At 41.0% G+C, this 26,398-nt stretch overlaps 1 protein-coding gene and 1 long non-coding RNA gene across 2 annotated transcripts in view; one reads left to right on the plus strand and one right to left on the minus strand.

Moving 5' to 3' along the window:
* The first annotated feature begins 14,480 nt into the window (after positions 1–14,480).
* Positions 14,481–21,344, plus strand: LOC134909276 (serine-rich adhesin for platelets-like). The gene is made up of 6 exons (XM_063915976.1): positions 14,481–14,944; positions 15,651–15,728; positions 17,180–17,644; positions 17,747–17,935; positions 18,098–19,998; positions 21,259–21,344. The coding sequence occupies exons 1-5, from the start codon at positions 14,491–14,493 to the stop codon at positions 19,987–19,989; spliced, it is 3,078 nt and encodes a 1,025-aa protein (XP_063772046.1). The 5' UTR covers positions 14,481–14,490; the 3' UTR covers positions 19,990–19,998; positions 21,259–21,344.
* LOC134909277 (uncharacterized) overlaps positions 17,628–26,398 on the minus strand; it is a 164,604-nt gene continuing 155,833 nt past the window's right edge. Inside the window, exons 2-7 of the long non-coding RNA XR_010175878.1 lie at positions 24,905–24,973; positions 24,711–24,777; positions 23,755–23,834; positions 21,239–21,331; positions 20,335–20,484; positions 17,628–19,807 (exon numbers count right to left, since the gene is read on the minus strand). This is a non-coding gene — a long non-coding RNA (uncharacterized LOC134909277). The remainder of the gene's footprint in view (positions 19,808–20,334; positions 20,485–21,238; positions 21,332–23,754; positions 23,835–24,710; positions 24,778–24,904; positions 24,974–26,398) is intronic.

The raw sequence follows: 26,398 nt of genomic DNA on the forward strand, positions 1-26,398 counted from the left end.
ACCAGAACATACCTAACGCATGTAGCCATCACTTGTTAACCATTCAGTACTGTAGTTTAACCTCTTGATTGCATGAATGTGTGCACATTAGACAGTAGTAGCTTGTGTATGTCTGCTATGGACACAGTGGGGCTGATGCTGAGTCGGATGGATCTCTGCACAGATGCAAATAGTAAGTTTATACACACAGTGACGTTCTTCTGAAATCGACATAAAATCCAGTGGGTCGAAAACAATGATGGTTACAAACCAGTTGCTTAACGGTGGCCAACGCTACTGCCAGGACAATTAACAGTACACCACTGTGCATGCAATGGGAGGCAACCACGAGACTGCCCGTCGGAATCCCGGCGTTCACAATGCCGACGCCAGAATCCCGTCAGGTGATGAAATGCTGCTGCCGGAATACCAGCGTCACAGGCTTTTTCCCCTCTATGGGTGTCCACAACACCCATAGAGGGAGAATAGAACCTGTGGTGAGCGCAGTGATCCACCGTGCCCTCAGAGTGGCGAGCGCATCGATCGCCCCGCAGCCGGCATACTGGTGGCCGGGATCCAGCTGTCGGGATCATGACAGCCGGGATCCCGGCCACCGATAAAGCATATGTATTTCATATGCAACAACAAAAGAATGTCCATTGCTCTGAATCAAACAATATATTATATTAAGTATTTCTGTTAAATATGTTTATAAAATAAGTCTAAGGATAATCAGATAAGTGCTATCATAATAGTGTTAATATTACAAATAATGGAATTCATTTTGATGTTATTTGCTAGTAATAAGTGGGGTCCAGTGTAAAAGTTTCAGAACCACTAATCCAGCTACTGTTGTAATGATGTCCTTGACCTTCTTCTCAAAGAACAGCGTATTCCAGTGGGACATCAGTCATCTTCTGTATACTAACATGATGTGATGGTGAAGTAAATAAGGGAGGTCAGTGTATACAATAACCTTCTGGTTTTACAGAGTAACAGATGGCTATGATAATGTACAAACTCAGAGAAAATGAAAGATGTTGCTTAAAAACAAATATGAAGCTAAATAAACTATTGGTATCCATTGTTAGCTGACTGTGAATGTCTATTGACCATAGAGATAGTGATCAGTTTATATCATATATAATAATATAGTTGATGTATCTTTAATCTCCAAATTAAATATCTTGCAGGGTTTGAGGGGGATGGATAGAAAAAGGTAAGAAATCAAATTGCAGATGGAGTACGTTTCTTTTAGATAAATGGCGCAGTCTAGTGACCCCTAATGGACACAGGATGTGCTGCCTTACATTGTAGTATTCAATTGAAGTTCCATGTGGCTCGCAATCATGATCAGCTAAAAAACCCAGTAACATATTATAAATTGTTTAACCATGTGGATATATCTATTAGAACATATTTCATTCCTTGTGACTTATAACTATAGAGAGAAGAGCCATACAGATGAAAAATGTCACAGTTACTCCACATTTATAGACAGAGATGCAATATTTTAATAAACTGCAAAGACAGCCATCATAATACAACATTTCATAATCAACTTTGCTGGAAAAAAAAACTGTCAAAGAGAAGCTGAAAGTTGTAATATAATTACTAACTTGTGACTATACATAGTGGGGTAAATTTACTAAGATGGGAGTTATAGTTAAGATGGGATGTTGCCCATAGCAACCAGTCAGATTCTCCTTCTCATTTATCTAGCAGCTTCAAGAAGTTGATCGCTCGTTAGCTAGTTTTAGCAGCCGTCAGTGGCGCACCCAGGGGGGGTTTCCGAGCACCCTGAAACCCCCTCCACTAAAAAAAAAAAATTTTTTTTTTTTTTTTTTTAGATGCATGAGTATTATTAATGGCTGTCTAGCGTCCTCAGCAGCCTGCTGTCTTCCTGGTGGCACTTGTAAGTGCAATAAAAGTTTACTTTATTTTAATTATAGTACATATATATCCATGTGCATATATATATATATATATATATATATATATATATACACATGTATATAAATACATACATACATATAAACACACACACATGATATATATATATATATACATGTGTATATATATGTGTACTGTATGTGTGTGTACATATTATATATATATATATATATATATATATATGTATGCATGTTTAATATGCTATGTAAATGTATGTGTGTGTGTGTATGTATATATATGTGTAGATAGATATAGATAGATATATATATACACACACTAGTTTTACGGACCCAACATATACTGGGTCACCTCAGTCCCCACCCCCGTGATTGGCTCCGCCCAGTTCTGGAAAAAAAACCATGCAAATCCTGCGTTTGCCACTGGCCGTGCAAACGCTATGCCGCCGCCCACTGGGGAGTGTATGTTAGCTTAGCAGAAGAGCGAACGCATGTGCAGCCGAGCTCTGAACCTACTCAGCGCTTGCGATCACTTCAGCCTATTCGTGTCCGGATTTGACGTCATACACCCGCCAAGAAAAGGGGGCGTGTCTTCGCGGGAGGACCCGCGATCGTGAGCCACGCCCCCATTTTCATCACTGAGGGGGCATGCCCAGCGCTCTGTGAGCTGCTGGCATGCCCCTCTGACTCCAGTGAATAGACGCTGTGCGCATTCATCAGCATCTATTCACCGCTGCTCTGCTAAGCAGGGCAGTGAGAGACAGAGCCTTCCAACTGCCCCCCCCCCCCCCTTCACCGCGGGACACTGCGGCCCGCGGGTGGGACAGCGGGACAGTCCCCAAAAAACGGGACTGTCCCGCGAAAATCGGGACAGTTGGGACGTATGGGTTCAGTGTGAAAGGTACCAAAACGGTAATGAAACAGTAATATACCAGTTACAACATGCGATGTGAAGGGGGTTTAACTGCTCAGACCCGTTTTAAGAACTGTTTAAAAAACCGTTTCAAAAGCAGGGTTTGCGATGTTAAAGCGGTGTTAGTAAATTGATCCCAGTATATCTGTTTTTCTCTCCCCATATGTATTTAGTAATGTTCCAAATTAAGGGCGTCTTATTATCAAGTGCTGATAATATTTCATCATTAAAACAAAAATATTTGCCAATGGGGATAAAAAAGCATTATTTAAATAAAGTTTATTTTCATATTTATTTGCAAAACTAAATTGCAAAAGTGTGGGAGCTATTGCTGAAACAAGTTAGCAGATCTTCCCCTCCATGTATATGGTGAAGCTTTTTGCCTTTAATACATTTTTTCAATTAAAATCTTTAAATCAATAACAATGATTTCCTATAATGTTAAAGACAAATTAAACTTTGAAAATTGTGCTGTAAGCTGTTATACAATTACTACAATTATTTTAAGAAACAAGGGGGCAGATGTATTAGGCCTGGAGAAGTGACAAAGAAGTGATAAGTGGAAGGTGAAAATGCACCAGCCAATCATTACGCATTTGAAAAATGACAGTTAGGGGTCTATTCATGAAGCAGTGAGAAGTGAGCCAGTGGAGAAGAACCAATCAGCATTGAAGTAAAATTTATAATTTGCATACTATAAAATCATACAAAGCAGCTGATTGGTTGACATGGGCAACTTCTCCACTGGCTCACTTCTCCACTCTTTTCACTGCTTCATGAATAGACCCCTTATCACTTCTTTACCACTTCTCCAGGCTTAATACATCTGCCCCAAGGTTCTTTTAATTTGTAATTGTGCTTGCACCCTTTCCTATGTCATACTGTATCTTGACAGGCGCATCACTTACTGAAGGTTTGACCAAAATCCATTATGGATCGAGATGCGTAGGTGGGGGAGTCTGCTGGACCTGTGGAGGAGAAGCTACCTGAGGAGACTGTGAAAATGCTGATGTGATAAATATTTTTCCCTTAATTCACATTTATTATGTATCTCTTGCTGGGAGACAAACTCTAATAAGAGCTCGTCCTGATGAAAAGCTGGAAGCTATGTGATGGCTTACTGGTTTGGGACCCCTGCAACCAATACGCATGTGCGGCTGTTGCAGACATCGGGATCAGACAGGGAGGTTGCACCGAGCTAGTTGGCTCACTAGGTGGCACAAACACGTGGCAGTTTAACTTCAAACATAAGGAAACAGAGTGGCACTGCAGTGGCAGACAAGATGGCAGTTTAATAATCTATACAACCCCATACAAAGTAACCAAGAATGTTTTCATTAATAAAGAACTAGATCAGAAGGAAGGAAGGATTGATCTGTATGTTAAGCTCTGGGCTGCAATGCGGCCAGTGACAAGAAAACCCACCTGTGTTCTGTGCACCAAGAGTAACAGTTCAGCACTAGTCTGACATTAAGTTACACAGCAGCCCCAGAGTGACACACTTAGACAGTATATGTACTGTACACTAACTTCCAAGTTCCTGCACTACAATAAGTACAATGATTTGCTTACTGCTTCTACCCAGGGGCATAGGGAGGGTGGTTCCGGTGGAGCTTGAGCTCCAGGCGCCCAAGACAGTACAGGGCGCCGCAGCTCAACTCCACCGGGACCTCCGTCTGGCTGCATGGAGCTCGCAGCCGTCAGTCACTGACAGCTGCGAGTCGGAGCAGCTTCAGCTCCCTCCCCTGCTCCGTGCTTTGTGATGCATGGGCGGCTGACGTCATGACATCAGATGCCCGACGGGTGGAGACGCGCCGCAGCCAGACGGGACAGGACTGCGGAGACGGAGAAGCAGGAGCGGGACAGGTGAGTATTTTGTTGTTGTTGTTTTTCTTTGTGTGTGAAGCAGCGCTACCAGGGGGCACAACTACTGGGGGCAAATATAGAGGGGGCACAACTACTGGGGGCAAATATAGAGGGGGCACAACTACTATGGGCAAATCTACAGGGGGCACAACTACTGGGGGTAAATATACAGGGGGTACAACTACTAGGGGAAAATATACAGGGGACACAACTACTGGGGGCAAATATACATGGGGCACAACTACTGTGGGCAAATATACAGGTGGCACTACTACTGTGGGCAAATCTACAAGGGGCACAACTACTGTGGGCAAATCTACAGGGGGCACAACTACTGGGGGCAAATCTACAGGGGGCACAACTACTGGGGGCAAATATACAGGTGGTACTACTACTGTGGGTAAATCTACAGGGGGCACAACTACTGGGAGCACAACTACTGGGGGCAAATCTACAGGGGGCACAACTACTGGGGGCAAATCTACAGGGGGCACAACTACTGGGGTAAATATACAGGGGGCACAACTACTGTGGGCAAATCTACAGGAGGCACAACTACTGTGGGCAAATATACAGGTGGCACTACTACTGTGGGCAAATCTACAGGGGGCACAACTACTGTGGGCAAATCTACAGGGGGCACAACTACTGGTGGCAAATCTACAGGGGGCACAACTACTGGGGGCAAATATAGAGGGGGTACAACTACTGTGGGAAAATATACAGGGGGCACAACTACTGGGGGCAAATATACAGGTGGCCCTACTACTGTGGGCAAATCTACAGGGGGCACAACTACTGTGGGCAAATCTACAGGGGGCACAACTACTGTGGGCAAATCTACAGGGGGCACAACTACTGGGGGTAAATATACAGGGGATACAACTACTGGGGGCAAATATACAGGGGCACAACTACTGTGGGCAAATATACAGGGGGCACAACTACTGTGGGCAAATATACAGGTGGCACTACTACTGTGGGCAAATCTACAGGGGGCACAACTACTGTGGGCAAATCTACAGGGGGCACAACTACTGGGGGTAAATATACAGGTGGTACTACTACTGTGGGCAAATCTACAGGGAGCACAACTACTGGGGGCAAATCTACAGGGGACACAACTACTGGGGGCACATCTACAGGGGGCACAACTACTGGGGGCAAATATACAGGTGGTACTACTACTGTGGGCAAATCTACAGGGGGCACAACTACTGTGGGCAAATCTACAGGGGGCACAACTACTGTGGGCAAATCTACAGGGGGCACAACTACTGTGGGCAAATCTACAGGGGGCACAACTACTGGGGGCAAATCTACAGGGGGCACAACTACTGGGGGTTAATATACAGGGGGCACAACTACTGTGGGCAAATCTACAGGGTGCACAACTACTGTGGGCAAATATACAGGGGGCACAACTACTGTGGGCAAATCTACAGGGGGCACAACTACTGGGGACAAATCTACAGGGGGCACAACTACTGGGGGTTAATATACAGGGGGCACAACTACTGTGGGCAAATCTACAGGGGGCACAACTACTGGGGGCAAATCTACAGGGGGCACAACTACTGGGGGCAAATCTACAGGGGGCACAACTACTGGGGGCAAATATACAGGGGGCACAAATACTGTGGGCAAATATACAGGAGGCACAACTACTGGGGGTAAATCTACAGGAGGCAAATCTACAGGGGGTAAAACTACTGTGGGAAAATCTACAGGGGGTACAACTACTGGGGGCAAATCTACAGGGGGCACAACTACTGGGGGCAAATCTACAGGGGGCACAACTACTGGGGGCAAATATACAGGGGGCACTACTACTGTGGGCAAATCTACAGGGGGCACAACTACTGGTGGCAAATCTACAGGGGGCACTACTACTGGGGGCAAATATACAGGGGGCACTACTACTGTGGGCAAATGTACAGGTGGCACAACTACTGGGGGCAAATATACAGGGGGCACTACTACTGTGGGCAAATCTACAGGGGGCACAACTACTGTGGGCAAATCTACAGGGGGCACAACTACTGTGGGCAAATCTACAGGGGGCACAACTACTGTGGGTAAATCTACAGGGGGCACAACTACTGGGGGCAAATGTACAGGGGGCATTACTACTGTGGGCAAATATACAGGGGGCACAACTACTGGGGGCAAATCTACAGGGGGCACAACTACTGGGGGCAAATATACAGGGGGCACAACTACTGTGGGCAAATATACAGGGGGCACAACTACTGTGGGCAAATCTACAGGGGGCACAACTACTGGGGCAAATATACAGGGGGCACTACTACTGGGGGCAAATCTACAGGGGGCACAACTACTGGGGCAATTATACAGGGGGCATAGCTACTGGGGGTACAACTACTGGGGGCACAAGTATGGGGGGCACAACTTCTGGGGGCAAATCTACAGGGAGCGAATCTACAAGGGGCTCAGCTACAGGGGCACAACTACTGGGGCAAATCTACAGGGGCACAGCTACAGGGGGCACAACTACAGGTGGCAACTCTACTGAGGGCACAACTACAGGGGGAAAATCTACCGCTGGCACAACTACTGGGGGCACAACTACTCCGGGCACAGCTACAGGGGCACAACTCTATTGTACATGTGCAAACCTCCGGGAACACGGCGTGGCGGCCATTTTCCCGAAGATTTTGCTACTGCGCATGCCCAAACTCCGGAAAAATGGCCGCCATGCCATCTTTCTGGGGTTTTCAGCAAGCGCAATAGAGTTTGTTCCCCCTAGTGTTCAAATTCTATTACGCTGCCGAAAAAGAGATGGCTTCGACGGGAGACTTCAGAGAGGTAAGTAAAAGCAAATGGGTGCAGTGTGTGCGGGGTGGGCCCCCCTGGACCTGGGGGCCCGTGTGCCTCGCACACACTGCACCCATTATAGAAACGCCAACGCCCCCAATTCAGTACATGGGAGGGGGGTGCCGAAACATACCTTGCTCCAGGCACCATGGCACCTTGCTACACCTCTGCTTCTACCAGGGGCATTTTAAGAGAGGAGGGGAACCGTGTGCAGCCTCCGTCGTGAGCCCCTTCCTCTCCACCAGCAGTAGACTCTGGCATAATGCCAGAGTCTACTGCGCATGCACAGGTATCCGGGAACATGGTGCCCGCGCCTTGTTCCCAGGGACACCTCCAGTTCGCATGTACAAACCACTCGGAAATTGACTCTGGTATAATATATGGGCCCTCATTCCGAGTTGATCGGTCGCAAGGCGAATTTAGCAGAGTTACACACGCTAAGCCGCCGCCTACTGGGAGTGTATCTTAGCATCTTAAAATTGCGACCGATGTATTCGCAATATTGCGATCACAAACTACTTAGCAGTTTTAGAGTAGCTTCAGACTTACTCTGCCTGTGCGATCAGTTCAGTGCTTGTCGTTCCTGGTTTGACGTCACAAACACACCCAGCGTTCGCCCAACCACTCCCCCGTTTCTCCGGCCACTCCTGCGTTTTTTCCGGAAACGGTAGCGTTTTCAGCCACACGCCCATAAAACGCCGCGTTTCCACCCAGTAACACCCATTTCCTGTCAATCACATTACGATCGCCGGAGCGAAGAAAAAGCCGTGAGTAAAAATACTTTCTTCATAGCAAAGATACTTGGCGCAGTCGCAGTGCGAATATTGCGCATGCGCACTAAGCGGAATTTCACTGCGATGCGATGAAAAATACAGAGCGAACGACTCGGAATGAGGGCCATGGTGCAGTGTGTGTGGTGTGGGCTCCCCTGGGTCCAGGGGCTTGTGTGCACTGCACACACTGCACAGCATGATAGAAACGGGTCTGGGACGCGGTATCGATGTAGTGTTGGCAGACAGCACTTTGATCGGCAGCGCTAGATAGACAGACTGTTTAGGTCGACATGTACAAGATAGACTTGGGTTTAAAGTCGATGTCATTTTAGTCGACAAACACATTAGTACGACGTGTAACTAATCGATTCATAAAGTTAGACATACCATTGTGTTCGGCATACGCATCCTAGACGGAACATATATCGACATTGAGAAGTCCGACAATATAAATAGTATGACAACTAAAAGATCGAACGATTATAGCATCGACTTAAATTAAGCTAGACAGTTAATAGGTCGACAGGTAAATGTTAGAAATTTAACATATCGAAATTAACAAAGCTAGACAGATATTAGATCGACAAATAAAAGGTCGACTCTTAGAACATCGGCTTAAATTAAGCTAGACAGTTAATAGGTCGACAGGTAAATGTTAGAAATTTAACATATCGAAATTAACAAAGCTAGACAGATATTAGATAGACAAATAAAAGGTCGACTCTTAGAACATCGGCTTAAATTAAGCTAGACAGTTAATAGGTCGACAGGTAAATGTTAGAAATTTAACATATCGAAATTAACAAAGCTAGACAGATATTAGATCGACAAATAAAAGGTCGACTCTTAGAACATCGACTTAAATTAAGCTAGACAGTTAATAGGTCGACAGGTAAATGTTAGAAATTTAACATATCGACATTAACAAAGCTAGACGAAATTAACAAAGCTATTGAGTGAGTGAGTGTGTGTGTGTGTCTGTGTGTGTGTGTGTGTGTGTGTGTGTGTGTCCTGCACCCCGCGATGACAGGGCGCCCTCATCAAGGCACAGCGGCAAGCCTTCACTGATGAGACGCCCATGGCTAGCCGCTAAACGGGACGCTCCTAGTCCTCCCCCACAAGGCATGGCACTACATGTCCCAGGCTGCCCTCTCACATCCCTGACAGCCCCAAGGTCTTCAAGCTATCCCTGCCTGGCAGCATGGGTTGGACAAGTAGTGAGTGTGTGGGAGTGAGTGTGTGTGTCTGTGTGTGTGTGTGTGTGTGTGTGTGTGTGTGTGTGTGTGTGTGTGTGTCCTGCACCCCGCGATGACAGGGCGCCCTCATCAAGGCACAGCGGCAAGCCTTCACTGATGAGACGCCCATGGCTAGCCGCTAAACGGGACGCTCCTAGTCCTCCCCCACAAGGCATGGCACTACATGTCCCAGGCTGCCCTCTCACATCCCTGACAGCCCCAAGGTCTTCAAGCTATCCCTGCCTGGCAGCATGGGTTGGACAAGTAGTGAGTGTGTGGGAGTGAGTGTGTGTGTCTGTGTGTGTGTGTGTGTGTGTGTGTGTGTGTGTGTGTGTGTGTGTGTGTGTGTGTGTGTGTGTCCTGCACCCCGCGATGACAGGGCGCCCTCATCAAGGCACAGCGGCAAGCCTTCACTGATGAGACGCCCATGGCTAGCCGCTAAACGGGACGCTCCTAGTCCTCCCCCACAAGGCATGGCACTACATGTCCCAGGCTGCCCTCTCACATCCCTGACAGCCCCAAGGTCTTCAAGCTATCCCTGCCTGGCAGCATGGGTTGGACAAGTAGTGAGTGTGTGGGAGTGAGTGTGTGTGTCTGTGTGTGTGTGTGTGTGTGTGTGTGTGTCCTGCACCCCGCGATGACAGGGCGCCCTCATCAAGGCACAGCGGCAAGCCTTCACTGATGAGACGCCCATGGCTAGCCGCTAAACGGGACGCTCCTAGTCCTCCCCCACAAGGCATGGCACTACATGTCCCAGGCTGCCCTCTCACATCCCTGACAGCCCCAAGGTCTTCAAGCTATCCCTGCCTGGCAGCATGGGTTGGACAAGTAGTGAGTGTGTGGGAGTGAGTGTGTGTGTCTGTGTGTGTGTGTGTGTGTGTGTGTGTGTGTGTGTCCTGCACCCCGCGATGACAGGGCGCCCTCATCAAGGCACAGCGGCAAGCCTTCACTGATGAGACGCCCATGGCTAGCCGCTAAACGGGACGCTCCTAGTCCTCCCCCACAAGGCATGGCACTACATGTCCCAGGCTGCCCTCTCACATCCCTGACAGCCCCAAGGTCTTCAAGCTATCCCTGCCTGGCAGCATGGGTTGGACAAGTAGTGAGTGTGTGGGAGTGAGTGTGTGTGTCTGTGTGTGTGTGTGTGTGTGTGTGTGTGTCCTGCACCCCGCGATGACAGGGCGCCCTCATCAAGGCACAGCGGCAAGCCTTCACTGATGAGACGCCCATGGCTAGCCGCTAAACGGGACGCTCCTAGTCCTCCCCCACAAGGCATGGCACTACATGTCCCAGGCTGCCCTCTCACATCCCTGACAGCCCCAAGGTCTTCAAGCTATCCCTGCCTGGCAGCATGGGTTGGACAAGTAGTGAGTGTGTGGGAGTGAGTGTGTGTGTCTGTGTGTGTGTGTGTGTGTGTGTGTGTGTCCTGCACCCCGCGATGACAGGGCGCCCTCATCAAGGCACAGCGGCAAGCCTTCACTGATGAGACGCCCATGGCTAGCCGCTAAACGGGACGCTCCTAGTCCTCCCCCACAAGGCATGGCACTACATGTCCCAGGCTGCCCTCTCACATCCCTGACAGCCCCAAGGTCTTCAAGCTATCCCTGCCTGGCAGCATGGGTTGGACAAGTAGTGAGTGTGTGGGAGTGAGTGTGTGTGTGTGTGTGTGTGTGTGTGTGTGTGTGTGTGTGTGTGTGTGTGTGTGTGTGTGTGTGTGTCCTGCACCCCGCGATGACAGGGCGCCCTCATCAAGGCACAGCGGCAAGCCTTCACTGATGAGACGCCCATGGCTAGCCGCTAAACGGGACGCTCCTAGTCCTCCCCCACAAGGCATGGCACTACATGTCCCAGGCTGCCCTCTCACATCCCTGACAGCCCCAAGGTCTTCAAGCTATCCCTGCCTGGCAGCATGGGTTGGACAAGTAGTGAGTGTGTGGGAGTGAGTGTGTGTGTGTGTGTGTGTGGGAGTGTGTGTGGGAGTGTGTGTGTGTGTGTGTGTGTGTGTGTGTGTGTGTGTGTGTGTGTGTGTGTGTGTGTGTGTGTGGGAGTGTGTGTGTGTGTGTGTGTGTGTGTGTGTGTCTCTTGACAGCCATTCATGACAGCCCTTGTCACCCTGGCATTCATGAGACCTTGCTGGATGCTTTATGTTAAGCTAACACTAGTCCTTAAACTTTTCAAAAGGTTTATATTTCCCCAAAAAAAAAATAATAACTCATGACAATAATTAAAAAGTCCAACGCCCTACCCCCTCAAACCAAACCCATTATTCAGCTTCCGATATCCAATTGGTTGGATATGATATATGTCAGATGATGCATTATCTTACCACACAGCTGAACCAATGAGAAACTTAGAATATTAGGCAGTAGGATGGTTTGTTTCACATTGATTATAAAAGCCAAGATCGACCCTTGCTTAGGCGCCATTTTGAGAACAGCGCTCATGAGTGTCAGCGTAAGTAATCTGTATTTACCCACTGCGTCAGAGACCACTAAACCGGGTATGCTGTATTCTATTGATTTTTTACAATAAGATAATTGTATTTCCTGTTAAGGTAAATTTCAAACTTTCATCTAATTCTATTCTTCACAGTTAGAACAAAATATAGGTCGTTTCAGACAAATACAAAACACACACACTCTTTATAAATGTTTCCTCCTCAAGATCTACATAATACCGAGTTCACTATCACTAGCTGCTAGGTTTTTTTAGATTAACTCCTTCTGACAGTCAAATGCAGCAATCTACATTAATGTGTTACATCCATCTTAAAGATACCCTCTGCTAACCATACCACACCTCGGCCCTGCATCCATTACAACCAATCGTACTACAGTTACTGGAACAGTTTTATCTGGCTTTGTAAACTTATCTGGTTTTGTGATAACATAGCTGTGTTTTATTGCCGTTTTGCAGTCAGAGTGACTGACAGTACGTTCCCAATTACAAAATGGCGCCGATTAAACTCCATGCTTGGCTGCCTGTTCATCATGCTAAAGACATCTAGCATCACTGCACAGATACACAGCTATGTCACCCAACCCTTATCACATTGCAGAGCCCAGCAGGGTGTGGCAACTGTGTCTTGGATGTGAGGAAGGATTATTGTCACAACATACATTTGTGCTATCCCACATAGATAAATACACTAGGGATGACTATCGTTCATCTATGAATCAAATTAATTCAAGGTTTATGACCGATGTAGAATACTTTTCCCAGCGATGGTGGAGAACCTATGTTTTCTGTACATCACTGTCTCAGCCTAAACCAATATTTATGTATGTTATAAAAATATATATATATATATATATATTTTTTTTTATAACGATCGTAGTTTAGACCACAGCACCCGTGACTCACCACCCCTGATCTTTGATTGGTCAGCGGGTCTTTCATGGAAAGCTAGGATGGCCATCTATGACTGAAACCATATATGGTCTCCCATAGCACAGTTAGGGGTCTATTCATGTAGCATTGAAAAGACCTTTTTTTGGCGGTAAACAGGGCTTTTCTCTGCCTACTGCAATTCACAGAGCGGGTTAACGTGTAGAAGTCTCTGACTTCTCCAGCGTTACCCCCGCTCTGTGCCTGAATCGCATCACCATACCTTTGTATGGTGAGTGCGATTCATGAAGGTGTGGAAAGCTCTGCTTTCCGCTTCTCCATGGAGTCCAGGTTCGCCATCTCAGGACGCCGTAACCTGAACTGTAGTGCGGAGACATCAGGGAAGCTCAATGCTTCCCCGATCAATGCTCTGCACCTCGCGCTGGCTCTGCCCCCCGACCTCACAGCAACTACTGCGGGCTGACGGGAGGTAAACACCCTGCGCATGCGCAAAGTGACCCTCCGCTGTACCCCGCGCATCGCTGGGAAGGACCGCTGGAGCAGACCTCACCGCAATAGCCCTAGACACCGCAGCGCATCGTCTTAAGGGTAAGTATACATTAATTGCTACTTATCACAGCTATACATCGCATCAAAGCAATGCGATGTGTAGTGATAAGTAGCAATTATGTTTTCGTTTTCTGTATGAATAGACCCTTTAGTGACCATATTTGTCCACTCACACTTTTCACATCGCAGCTGAACACACCCATGGCCATCCCACTTAAAACACTGTTACTGAGAAATAGTTATGCTGCTGATATTGATTTGGTATTGCCATGAGCGGTTATTTGTGCATTCAAGCAGTGCATACGCCCAGTGCGCTGCGTCCTGTGTCCGCAGCCACCGCCGCCTGCCCGCTCCCCGTCTGCAGCAGACGCCGTGGACTGTGTGGGCGTCCTCTGTAGCCGTCTCCAGTGACAGATACTAGAGGTCATTACTGACCTCTAGTGTCTGTACGGCGCTGCTATGGCAGAGATCTCATGACGTCTCTCCCATAGTGATCTATTCATGAAGCATTGAAAAGTGTGTTAAAGTGAGCCAGTGGAGAAGTTGGCCATGGCAACCAATCCGCTGCTATGTATAATGTATAATGTAAAATATTTCATAAAAGAAAAAAAATATGAAAAAAAAAAAAATCTCAAACACGTTGTGATTCACAATGAAGGCAGGAAAGTGATCGTACCCTTATATTTGGTGTGAGCCGCAGGTGTTGAGAAAGCAGTAGGCTCCAGAGTTTAGATTCACAAATGTTACCCAAAGCATGCAGAGATTGTCCGTCTTGATTATGGAATAAGGCACAGCATGGCAAACCAACGCGTTTCTGGACTATGCTGTCCCTTTTTCAAGGTCTATATCAGGTTTGAATAATTTTAACATTGATGGGGAGAAACAGATGGTTTACTACCATCGATGGATGTTTCAAGGCTAGTGAATTATTTGGCATCTAAGTATCAGTGCATGGCTCCAGATAAATTGAAAACATAATTCTTAATTAATAAATGATTAATAGAAAAAAATTATAGAACATATATATAGAATTATTTAGTAAATCTTTGTCTTTATTTATATTGTATTAGTTTTAAAAAATGGCAGAGGGTGGTAGCAGAAAACGAACCTCACTTACTCAAGATGAAGCTGAAACATCTCACAGTCAGAAGAGTCACAGTGATGCTTCTCATGATGAATATGAATCTCCTGATGAAGGAAGCATCCACAGGGCCCCAAAGTTCACAGATGATGAAACAGACACCCTCATTGACCAAGTTATTCATCATACATGTCAGCTATTTGGTCCCGAAGCTTTTAATGTACACCAGAAATTTAAAAATAATACTTGGGAAGAAATAGCAAAATCTGTGTCTACAGCTCGAGATATACATCGAACTCCTGAAAGCTGCAAAAAGAGACTACGTGACTGTAAGAGGAAGACAAATCATAAAATAAAGTGTAGAAGAAAACTCCAAAAGGTTTGGGAGAAAAAACTAGAAGAGCACTTTAGAATGGTACAAGATGACGAGAGGCCACCCACTGGTTCCCAGGGTAACTATTTTACAAACTATAAATATGTATATAACTATATCTAGATAGATAGATAGATAGATAGATATATTAGCGTATTGTCCATGAAAAATATCAATCCACCAGATGTGTGTGTGTCTATATCTATATACACACAAACATAGGTGGAGTATGCCATATCCCAATATCAATCAATAAAAGAAAAAATTTTAACACATATATTTTAATGGGAGAGTAAGATAGTGAAAAATTTGTTTTATGATGGCAAATGTGAAAATATTTATTTTAATACACAACATTATAAAGAAAATTACATAAATTGACCTTCAGGCTGTTTGTATAATGTGTATATGAAACAAATTAATTGTGTAAATATACACACACTTTGTTTAATGCACAAAGTATGTTAAAAAATTGTATAAAATGACCTTACGGGTTTGTGTATAATGTGTATATTAAACATAAATGCACTCTGTGCTTCAATTTGGACACCATCGCCATGCGATCTCATTATGATATGCAGTTAGTACAAATACTTTCAAATTGTATATCCAAAATAGTACCTGAACCCATAATTTAGGATAAGGTATACTCAATGTGTGTGTGTGTGTGTGTGTGTGTGTGTGTGTGTGTGTGTGTGTGTGTGTGTGTGTGTGTGTGTGTGTGTGTGATATTAAAATGTTTAGTAACTGTAATATTTTTATTTTATTTTTTATATTTGCTAAAGAACTTAAGGTTGCTCAAGAAAAAAATCAAAAGAAAACACATAAGAAAAAGCAGAAGAATTTGGAAGAGCAACAGTCTGGTAAAAAATGTAAAACAAAAGTAAAAACGTTACAACTAAACAGTAAATAATGTTTGCAATATTGTATGATGTTATATCGTGAGTTAGATAATAAATAGTTTATGTAAGATATTTCAAAATATAGTGCATATGAAAACATATACTGTTAATTTCTTTGTTCTATTGAGCCAAAATAAATACTTTGGTCATAATTAAAAATCAATGTAATTTTTTTTTTTTAAATACATATATAATTATTAGCTGAAAAAATAGTTCATTGCTAAGTAAATGCTAGTATAATCAAAATAAATTAATTAAATTAAAATCTCTTACTTATGTCTCTCGTTTTATCAACGAGATATACCAAAAGTTAACTGATTACTTTGTAATTGATTATCAATAATTACACTTATAAAGGACATTCTACGAACGCTGCTGCCGCCAATGGTTAAAATTGCAGGCGCAAAGGAGAATTATGCCATTCTTTATCAGCCCAATCCTGCTGCTGATGCTACTCTTCTAAATGCTGTAAATGTGTGGACTACAGGCAACCCTCACTATGTTATATATGTAAGATATCCGAACTTAATTTTTTAATGTAGGAGGTCATTAGGTAGATAAACATTGATTGGGCTACTAAAAGTCAACATTTATTATGTAGACATGGTCATTAGATTGACATGAGAAATAAGTAGACCTGAGTCCAACCTTTTTTAATTTAATTAGTTATTTTTCTTCCTATTTAAGGATCAACTTGGACAACAATTGGGAATGGGAACCTGCAAATAATACAGCGGTAGCTGAGCTAGGCACCTTACACAACACATCACTTAACGAGGAATGTGAGAACAAAAACAGAATTAAAAACCCATGTTGAAATTTTTTACTATATAACTAATTACCGACAACCCTTCTCCATACACTTATGTCTTGTCACTATTCATCCACGCAAGGCCGACCAGTAATGATTTTTAACTGTCACCCCCTTACCGGCCACACAGATAAGTGTTAGAGCTTTGTATTAGACTCACATTATTTTTTTACAGATTTTTAGTCAAATATTTCCACAGTGTGTTGTAAATTGCTACCTACTTTCCTGAGTTAGCGTTGAACCTAAAAACATACACACATGCTATCTAGCATCTTATTCTAATTTTATAAACATGCCCTCCTACTGTAAAATAATATTGTGCTAGCTATAATGTTTTACCCTATGTTGTAGAAATAATTCAAAAATTGGATTATAAGCTATATTATTGAGCCAAAAAGGCTTTTTTCTGTTGTAATAAAATAATAATAATAAATATAATAAAATATTATATGTATTAAAAAATATTACTATAAAAATATAAGTAAATACATTTTTGAGGTATGCTTTACACAGTTTTATAATGCTAGAAATATTGTAATGTCTATAAAATATTATGTATTTATATGTATGAAATGTTAAATATACCTATTATTTATTTCAGGTTCCTTTACAACAATTTCAAGGAAAGTTTCTTTTTCTGAAACAAAAACAGTTATGACAGACAATTTTCCTTCAACTGCGGATGAACCATCAGTGATGCCACATATTTTAACATTGGACAATCCTTCCATGGTGGACGAACCATCAATGCTGCATCATGATGCAACAGCGGACCATGCTACCATGTTGGACCAACCATCAATGCTGCAACATACTTCGACAGTGGATGATACTTCCTTTGTGGCCGAACCATCAATGCTGAAACATTCGGCAAGAGTGGATGATCATTCCACGGTGGACCAAACATCAATGATGCAAGAATATTCTTCTGTGGTTCACAGTTCCACTACGGTAGAGACTTCCACGGTAAATGAAACATCCATGAGGCAAGAACAATCAACAATGGATGATCCTTTCATGGAGGATGAAAATTCAACCATGCTAAACCCTTTAATGTTAGATAAAGGTATTTATTTTAATCAATATAAATAAAATTTACTATCATTGATATTCAATATGGTTAAAAACTATGTTTAAGATGAATGGTATTTATCTATTATGTTTTAAGCCATAGAAAGCAACATGGTGACTGCCACACAGACACAGGATAACATTAATGAGGAGCCTGTATTGCACAGCCAGAAAAGTAATATTGATACAGAAGATACCAACCAGGTGGAATTGAATGCAGAGACTGCACATTCTAGTGTAATTGACCATGGTCTTCAAGACCAATTCCTGGACTCTACAAATCAAGGTAAATTTTTTTAATGTATAAAACATAGATTTTAATGAGATCCACTATCATTAATAGATACTGGTTTTTTTATAACTTGATTTTTTGGTTCTTCTAACTATACTTAATAAATTGTCTGTAAATTGATGTATTAACTGTACCTAGAACTTTTTATACACACAGAATGTGAAGTTAGCAGATCACAAACCATTAGCCAACAGGATTCTTTAAAGGAAGCCATGCAGCTAATTGAGAGGAATAGAAATGAAGAAATGAAAAGAATTGAACATCAAATAAATCAGCTGAATAATAATATACAGATTCTCAACACAACACAAAGACAACAGAATCAAGCACTTGTCACTCTTGCAAATTTTTACGATCATCTTGTTTCATCACAGAATGTGGCAGCAATCAACTACCAACAGATGCAGCACAGTATAAATCAAATGCTAGCATGGCAGTATGAGACTATTACCATCACACGCATGATTTCCACTTTCATGCAACTGTTGACAGAAGAAAGACAAAGAATGTCCAGATCAGATAATCCTTCTTGTATATCCAATGCTACAGCAGGAACCTTTGTATCCAGCTGTACACGTGGAGACTATGTAACAAGCTCTACACACAGAGAGTATGCAACGAGCGCTGCACCTGGAACCTATCTATACACCACTTTACCAGGAGAATCTGTATCCACCCCTGCAGCAGGAACAGATGTATCCACCACTTTACCAGGACCCTATGTATCCACCACTGCAACAGTAACCTATGTATCCACCACTTTACCAGTATACTCTGTATCCACTGCTGCAGCAAGTACCAATGTTTCCACCACTTTAACAGGACCATATGTATCCTACACTTTACCAGGACCCTATGTATCCACCACTGCAGCAGGACCCTATCTATCCACTACTTTAACAGGACCCTATGTATCCTCGACATTATCAGGACCCTATGTATCCATACCTGCAACAGGACCCTGTGTATCCTCCACTTTTGCGGGACCCTATGTATCCATCCCTGCACCAAGACCCTATGTATCCACTACTTTAACAGGACCCTATGTATCCTCGACATTATCAGGACCCTATGTATCCATACGTGAAACAGGACCCTGTGTATCCTCCACTTTTGCAGGACCCTATGCATCCATCCCTGCACCAAGACCCTATGTATCCACCACTGCAACAGAACCCTATGTATGCACGACTGTAACAGGACACTATGTATCCTCAACTTTAGCAGAACCCTATGTATCCATCCCTGCATCAAGACCCTATGTATCCACTACTTTTACAGGACCCTATGTATCCTCAACTTTAGCAAGACCCTATGTATCCACCACTGCAACAGAACCCTCTGTATCCACGACTGTAACAGGACACTATGTATCCTCAATTTTAGCAGAACCCTATGTATCCATCCCTGCATCAAGACCCTATGTATCCACTACTTTTACAGGACCCTATGTATCCTCCACTTTAGCAAGACCCTATGTATCCACCACTGCAACAGAACCCTCTGTATCCACGACTGTAACAGGACACTATGTATCCTCAATTTTAGCAGAACCCTATGTATCCATCCCTGCATCAAGACCCTATGTATCCACTACTTTTACAGGACCCTATGTATCCTCCACTTTAGCAGGACCCTATGTATACAACAACTTACATGGAGACTATGTATCCACTGCTTATAGAGGCCTCAATGTATCCACCACTGCACCAGGGCCCTATTTATTGAAGCCAAAACCAGGACACTCAGAATCCACTACTGGACAAATTGCCTCAGAATCCCCCGCTGACTCAGGACCCTCAGAATCCACCGCTGCACCAGGAAAGTATAAATCCACCGCTGCACCTGTACCCTCTGAATACAGCCCTGAAAACACAAATTTGAGAAGCATAGCTGTAGCATCAGAAGTGCATTCAAGATTGCAATTGGCTTATCGACCTAGCTCAAGCTATGATGAGAATATGGATCTTCGAGTAAGATTAGAGCGTGCAAATATTCAAATTCAACATTGGAAGAGACAGGAAGCTAACGATGAGGATGAAGCTTAAATATTAAAGGTAATGAATAAATGTATATAGATTGCATTATCAGATAACTAAATATGGTGAGACATATGTGCTATGCTTTTTTTGAAAAACGTAACATAAAAAATGTGTTTCCTCAAGATAACAAATGTGCCCTACTCAACGATCATCATCCTGCACTTAAAAAATCCTACATATAACACTAACATTTATTATTTTTAATTAGTTTTAGCCATAGGCTTCTTATTCAAATTGCGAGTTGGAATCACCAAACTCAATAGGAAACTAAGTTAATCCTACATTGATTTTCTATTGTAATTTTGTGTATGGTTTGTAAATTTTTCAAAAAAAAAACATCATTTGATTTACTTTGGATACAGTCTTAGCAGAGTGTTATAGGCTACAAGTTTAGACATCACAAGAGTGGAGTATAAGCAAAATGCTGGCATGTAGCATACAAATATATTTGTTTTATGTAGAGGACCAGAGCTCTGGAAACACACATGTAGACAAAGTTGCCTGAAATATAAAAGGAAAACAAATAAAAAAAGAGTAAAGACATAAGGAAGAAGAGTGTTAAACAGGATATAATAAACTTTTAAATATATGTAGATATTTTTAAGTTATTTGGACAGAAATCTGTCCCTGAAGAAGGGGATTTTTAACAAAACATGTAGGCAATAAAGGGACACTTTTTGCATCATTGAATACGGCAGTGTGAGTGCAGCCGATTACCTTTCATCTACATAGTCATCTTATGCCAAGCTGACGAGGAGGTCACTGCAGCATATTGTATTTATTGTTTGGAGCACAGTACAAACTGACACTATATATATATATATATATATATATATACATCAAACATCGGCACCGCAGACTAATAAATTAAACTCAGAAATACGGCATTGCTTTGTCAAAGAAATGCATTCTTTCAGAATGTATTTTATTAGTCAGTAGTGCTTCCATTGAATGGGGATTTTTGGAATATTTTGGGGTTGTTTGGACATGATAATTTTGTCTGTGCCGTGAAACATAATTTATGATGGAACCCATTACTATAGTGCTTGTATATCTTTAACTTAACCATTGTTAATACCAATGATGGAAAAATCTTCGGTGCACTACTGATCTAGAGTCACAATGAGAAATATATATTGTAATATTTTATTATAATTAGGGTTGTTACCTTTAAACCTTGCATTTCTTTTAAAATGAAGACTACAGTTAAAGATAAGGTGGACAAAAGTATGGAAATTAACTTTCAAGAACTTACCTGTTTTACTTCATTTTTAGATATGTCACAAACGGTCTTGCGAGCCAGGGTGAAGGAACTGAAGACAGAGGGATACAGAGTCATCCATGTGTCCTGTTTGAAAAGACAAATCGATAATAGGAATATACTTTCTGAGATACTTCAAGTCGTGCATTCCTGAAAATGTTCTAAATTTATTTTGTTTTGTTTTGGTTTGTTCATGTTGGTGGGGTTCACATACTAATATGTTCAAGATAAAAATAGAGAAAATATATGTACAGACACATATTCCATATTACAGTGATTGTTCATGCATATATATATATATTATATTCTAATAATATCCCAAAAAAATTAATGCAAGTTTTGTATTGTTAATAATTTGCATTTGCTTAACAATGCATTTATATATTCTAAAAATATATACAAAAGATTGGCGCTCTACAATACACACATTATATGTGGTTGGATTCAGGCGGCTGCTCACCAGTTGTGGGCGGGCTGCCCCAACAATGGATCAAAGTGAGTGTGAAAAAAGAAAGAGTGGGAGCGCAGAATGAATACAATATATTGTTTTATTTAAAATATTAATATGTCATCCACATAAAAATGCAGTACATGAACTAGCCTAAGAACAAACAATTGATATTATATAAATGTAAACGAGACTGCCATATCTCCTGAACAAATATGAATAAAAAACCTTTAATAAACCCTAGTTAGGGCTGCATTAATGCTTCATGAAAATCAGCCGTGCGTCCACGAGCTGAAATGATTGTAAAAAGGAGACTGCTAAAAAGTGCCTCTGTTATAAGTCACTGTCCTCCTTATACACAATAGAATCTCATTGGTAGAGAGTGTCCCAGTACTGGACTTGCGGACAACCGCGCTGTAGTATTATGTGGCAAATGGATAGTGATGGTCAAATTCAATTTGTGGTATATCACCTGATGTAGAAGCCTCTCCGTCAAAGGCGCTGTACTGAGCCGGGTTTGCAGCGGCTCTGTGCAGTGAACGTACAGCTGGTCTCGTCACCGGTGTACCATCCAGATGAACACGGTTGTTTAATTCTGCTGAAGGATGCTGTACCAGTCTGGATATGCAACAGTGTAAAAAGACTGGAGCAGCAGATTCTCCGTCCGCTGGTGTAAAAATCCGTATTAATTGCGGCTACGGTCCACTCGATGCATGCGGCTCACAGGGTGTCAGGAGAATATAGCAGTCCAAATGAGGTCCTTCAAAGGAGTACCTTTGAAATGAAATGAAATTCATTTCCTTCTGATGAAACGGCCAGCGTTGTGGGACGAGAAACGCGTTAAGGTACTCCTTTGAAGTACCTCATTTGGACTGCTATATTCTCTTAACACCCTGTGAGCCGCATGCATCCAGTGGACCGTAGCCGCAATTAATACAGATTTTTCCACCAGCGGACGGAGAATCTGCTGCTCCAGTATTTTTACACTGTTGCATATCCAGACTGGTACAGCATCCTTCAGCAGAATTAAACTACCGTGTTCATCTGGATGGTACACCGGTGACGAGACCAGCTGTACGTTCACTGCACAGAGCCCCAGCAAACCCGGCTCAGTACAGCGCCTTTGACGGAGAGGCTTCTACATCAGGTGATATACCACAAATTGAATTTGACCATCACTATCCATTTGCCACATAATACTACAGCACGGTTGTCCGCAAGTCCAGTACTGGGACACTCTCTACCAATGAGATTCTATTGTGTATAAGGAGGACAGTGACTTATAACAGAGGCACTTTTTAGCAGTCTCCTTTTTACAATCATTTCAGCTCGTGGACGCACGGCTGATTTTCATGAAGCATTAATGCAGCCCTAACTAGGGTTTATTAAAGGTTTTTTATTCATATTTGTTCAGGAGATATGGCAGTCTCGTTTACATTTATATAATATCAATTGTTTTTTCTTAGGCTAGTTCATGTACTGCATTTTTATGTGGATGACATATTAATATTTTAAATAAAATAATATATTGGATTCATTCTGCGCTCCCACTATTTATATATTCTAATTGTATTTGCAATAATATTTGAATAGATTACCAATCGGAACATATTTGTGTGTTTAATGTACACATTACACAATTTTGCTTCCAAACTCGCAAAATAGTAAATTTTTAATATTGATATATAAAAAATTGGAATTCTAAATTAAAATTATGAAGGTAAGGATGGGATCAGATTAGCAAATATATATGGTTCTTTGATGGCGTAAACCATCTAGCCAATTGACGCTATCATCATTTCCCATGTTTCCCTCAAAGACATACACGCGTATGTATTTCCCACATATTGCGTCATTTAAGTTTTAGGGTGCTGTAAGTATGAGGAATAATAATAAAAACAATAAGCTAACATAGTATTTTCAATGAATAAAACTTTTATTTTCTAAAGGGTGAACTTTGAACAGGTTAACATATTATAACTGGTAATAGATTTATAAATAAATCTTGAAAAAAATATATTGTATATGTTTCTATAATAAAGATTAATAAGAATAATATCACCGCATCAGATTATGTTATGTAGGATCAAGATGGTTTTCATATTCTTTGTTGTGGATTCATTGTGGATCAAGTTTCTTTTCCTGTATTGAAAAAATAGTCATACACTGTGTGCACAAACAATGATGATTCAATAAAAAAATTTAAAAAATGAACTTTTTTTACGTGTTTTCTATATAATAATATAAAAACAAAAAAAAATTTTTTTTTCATATTTGTTAATCTAAGAGTAATCGTTTTTTATTTTACATTAAGGGAAAAAATCTGTCAACTTTAATACCCAAACATTGAGAGATATTACACTGTTTTATTCGTATTGTATAATTTTCTTATTGTACTATATTTTGGTAAATATACACAGTTTCTGAAGAAGATGTGGAAATACTATTGCCATCCTAATCTGACAGTGTTTATATTAATGATGGATAAAAATTAAGAACATTTTATTTTTGTTATTGTTTCAAATAATTCAATAGGAAAATGTTAAATATATTGCTGTCATAACAATATAGTTAAATATGATATTTTTTCAAATAAATATATTCAGTTGAATAATATTTTATTGTTATGTAATATTAACAATAGAGAGTGGATCCTTACTAGGCATTTCCAAAGTTAGAGATATGGTCCTGTGTAGTAATATATATATTAGTGTATAGGTAAAGCAAATATGTTCATTTTAGATATGTTAATATTTTTAAAGGTACATGATTCCAGGATTCATGTTAGAAGTACAATTTAGTTTAGAATTATAATTAAATAAAAAAAAAAGGAATGAATCTAAAAATGAAGATATGGATATCAGACATTTCAAAGGTCATAACAGTTAACAAGATTATGTAAGAAATAAATTAAAAATATTATTTAATGTATGTAATATGTTTTGTTAAGAGCTGATTAAAGTACGTAAACAGGCTAAATATAAAAATGCTAAAAACTGTTTCAATAGGTATAGTTACCGCAAAACCAAATAATGAGGAGTCCTAATCAGCGGATTGCAGTTGATTGGAAGGGCAAACAAGATAACTAGTTTAGGTTAAAAAAAAATATAATTAACAATGTCAAGATTAAACTATTACATTAGAACAGATGATTAAGGTACATAAATAGAAGACAAATTATCTACATCAAATTGTTTTAAAATGCATATTACCTGGAAAGTAATAAGGAGAAAAAATCTTCTTTGGCTTGCAGATGATGATTGGGAGGTCAGAACAGTAAACTAATTTAAAAAAATTGAGTAAATATATTAGCACTGCAGAAAAGTTAGCAAATGTTTAGAATAGTTGATATGCACTTTGAAATTGTATACAATTTAGAGAGCAATATTAAGGGGGGTACTCATGGAGAGATCCATGGCTAAAATCTAATCAATCTGACTAGATTGATTAGATTTTCTGCACATATCACTCGTGTGTAGCCCCCTCTGCGATAGCGATGCGCGGTGACGAACATCGCTATCGCTGCTGCTAGATTGAGCCTGCATGCAGACCATTACAGTTACATCAATTTAGAGTTAGTGTCTACTATACTATATTGACATTTGTGTGCTAATAAATTCTTTATAATTTAAAAAAATAATCAAATTTAAGGGAAGGGGGTATTGCTTGTTTGAGAAATGAGGTGTAACAATGTAAGATTGTTATTAACCAATCATAATATTTAGTATGTTACATGCACAAGAAAACATTAAAAATTTAATTAATACCTATCAGTGTTTTGCATTTTTACAGTTTATACATAAATTAGAATTTATCTCATTGTGTTAAAAACAGTTATTTCATAAGGATAAGGCCAGGATAACACAGCATGTGTCTAAATGAGTTATGGAACCACAGCATACAGCATGCCTTTAAACTTTTTTTTTATTATAGTGATGCCAACACTGTGGCAGTGCATGCTGGGTAGTTTAGTTACACAGAAGTTGGTGAGACAAAGGTTGCCTAACCATTACCTAGTCCATGGTTTCCTTCGGCATTTTAAATACACCTCCCAGCAAGCATGGACAACATGTTTAAATATAATAAAAGCAAACCTGTGAGAGTGCATGCTGGGATGTTTATTTCAACAGCAAATGGAGAACCACAGCATGTACACCATGAATTAGGCAAATAAAAAAATCTAACCGTTGCAGTAAAAATAGGATTTCCAAAATGGTGCAACCAAATATATATATATATTTGTTTTGATATAGAAAATATTGTAAATCTGTTTGATAAACAATATAATTGTTTTAATTGAAGAATATTAATAAAATTTATGTTAAAATTAATGAAGGGAAACTTTATCAAAAACATTACATGGGTACAACTGTGCTAAACTGAAATGGGAAACCATTATATTTTAAATCTTTAAAATATAGCTAGAGATTTTTGATTGATGTATATTTTAGAATGGAAAACATAATGTAGAAAATACTTGAATAATAGTTAATTTCTATAATTATAAAAATTCTACTTACCAGTAATGATAGCATCCCAAAATTCAATATGTGAAAAGTGGTTTTTTTTTAATGGTATTTTAAATGATTGAAAGTCAACTAATGAAAAATAAACCATAGGAAATATGAAACTTAACTTTAAAATGAAAAAATAACTATGTTTATAATTAGTTTTAAAGTTACTCCAACTTGAGATGGAAGGCAATG

The sequence above is a fragment of the Pseudophryne corroboree genome, chromosome 4 (genome assembly GCF_028390025.1).
Source record: "Pseudophryne corroboree isolate aPseCor3 chromosome 4, aPseCor3.hap2, whole genome shotgun sequence".
In the NCBI taxonomy this organism is placed as follows: Eukaryota; Metazoa; Chordata; class Amphibia; order Anura; family Myobatrachidae; genus Pseudophryne; species Pseudophryne corroboree.

What these genes read in the sequence shown, in the direction of transcription:
- LOC134909276 (XM_063915976.1), top strand. Translation starts at nt 14,491, where the DNA reads ATGGCAGAGGGTGGTAGCAGAAAACGAACCTCACTTACTCAAGATGAA. An exon ending in TTTGGAAGAGCAACAGTCTG is followed by an intron (nt 15,729 to 17,179) that starts GTAAAAAATGTA and finishes TATTTATTTCAG; the next exon opens with GTTCCTTTACAACAATTTCA. An exon ending in CCCTTTAATGTTAGATAAAG is followed by an intron (nt 17,645 to 17,746) that starts GTATTTATTTTA and finishes TTATGTTTTAAG; the next exon opens with CCATAGAAAGCAACATGGTG.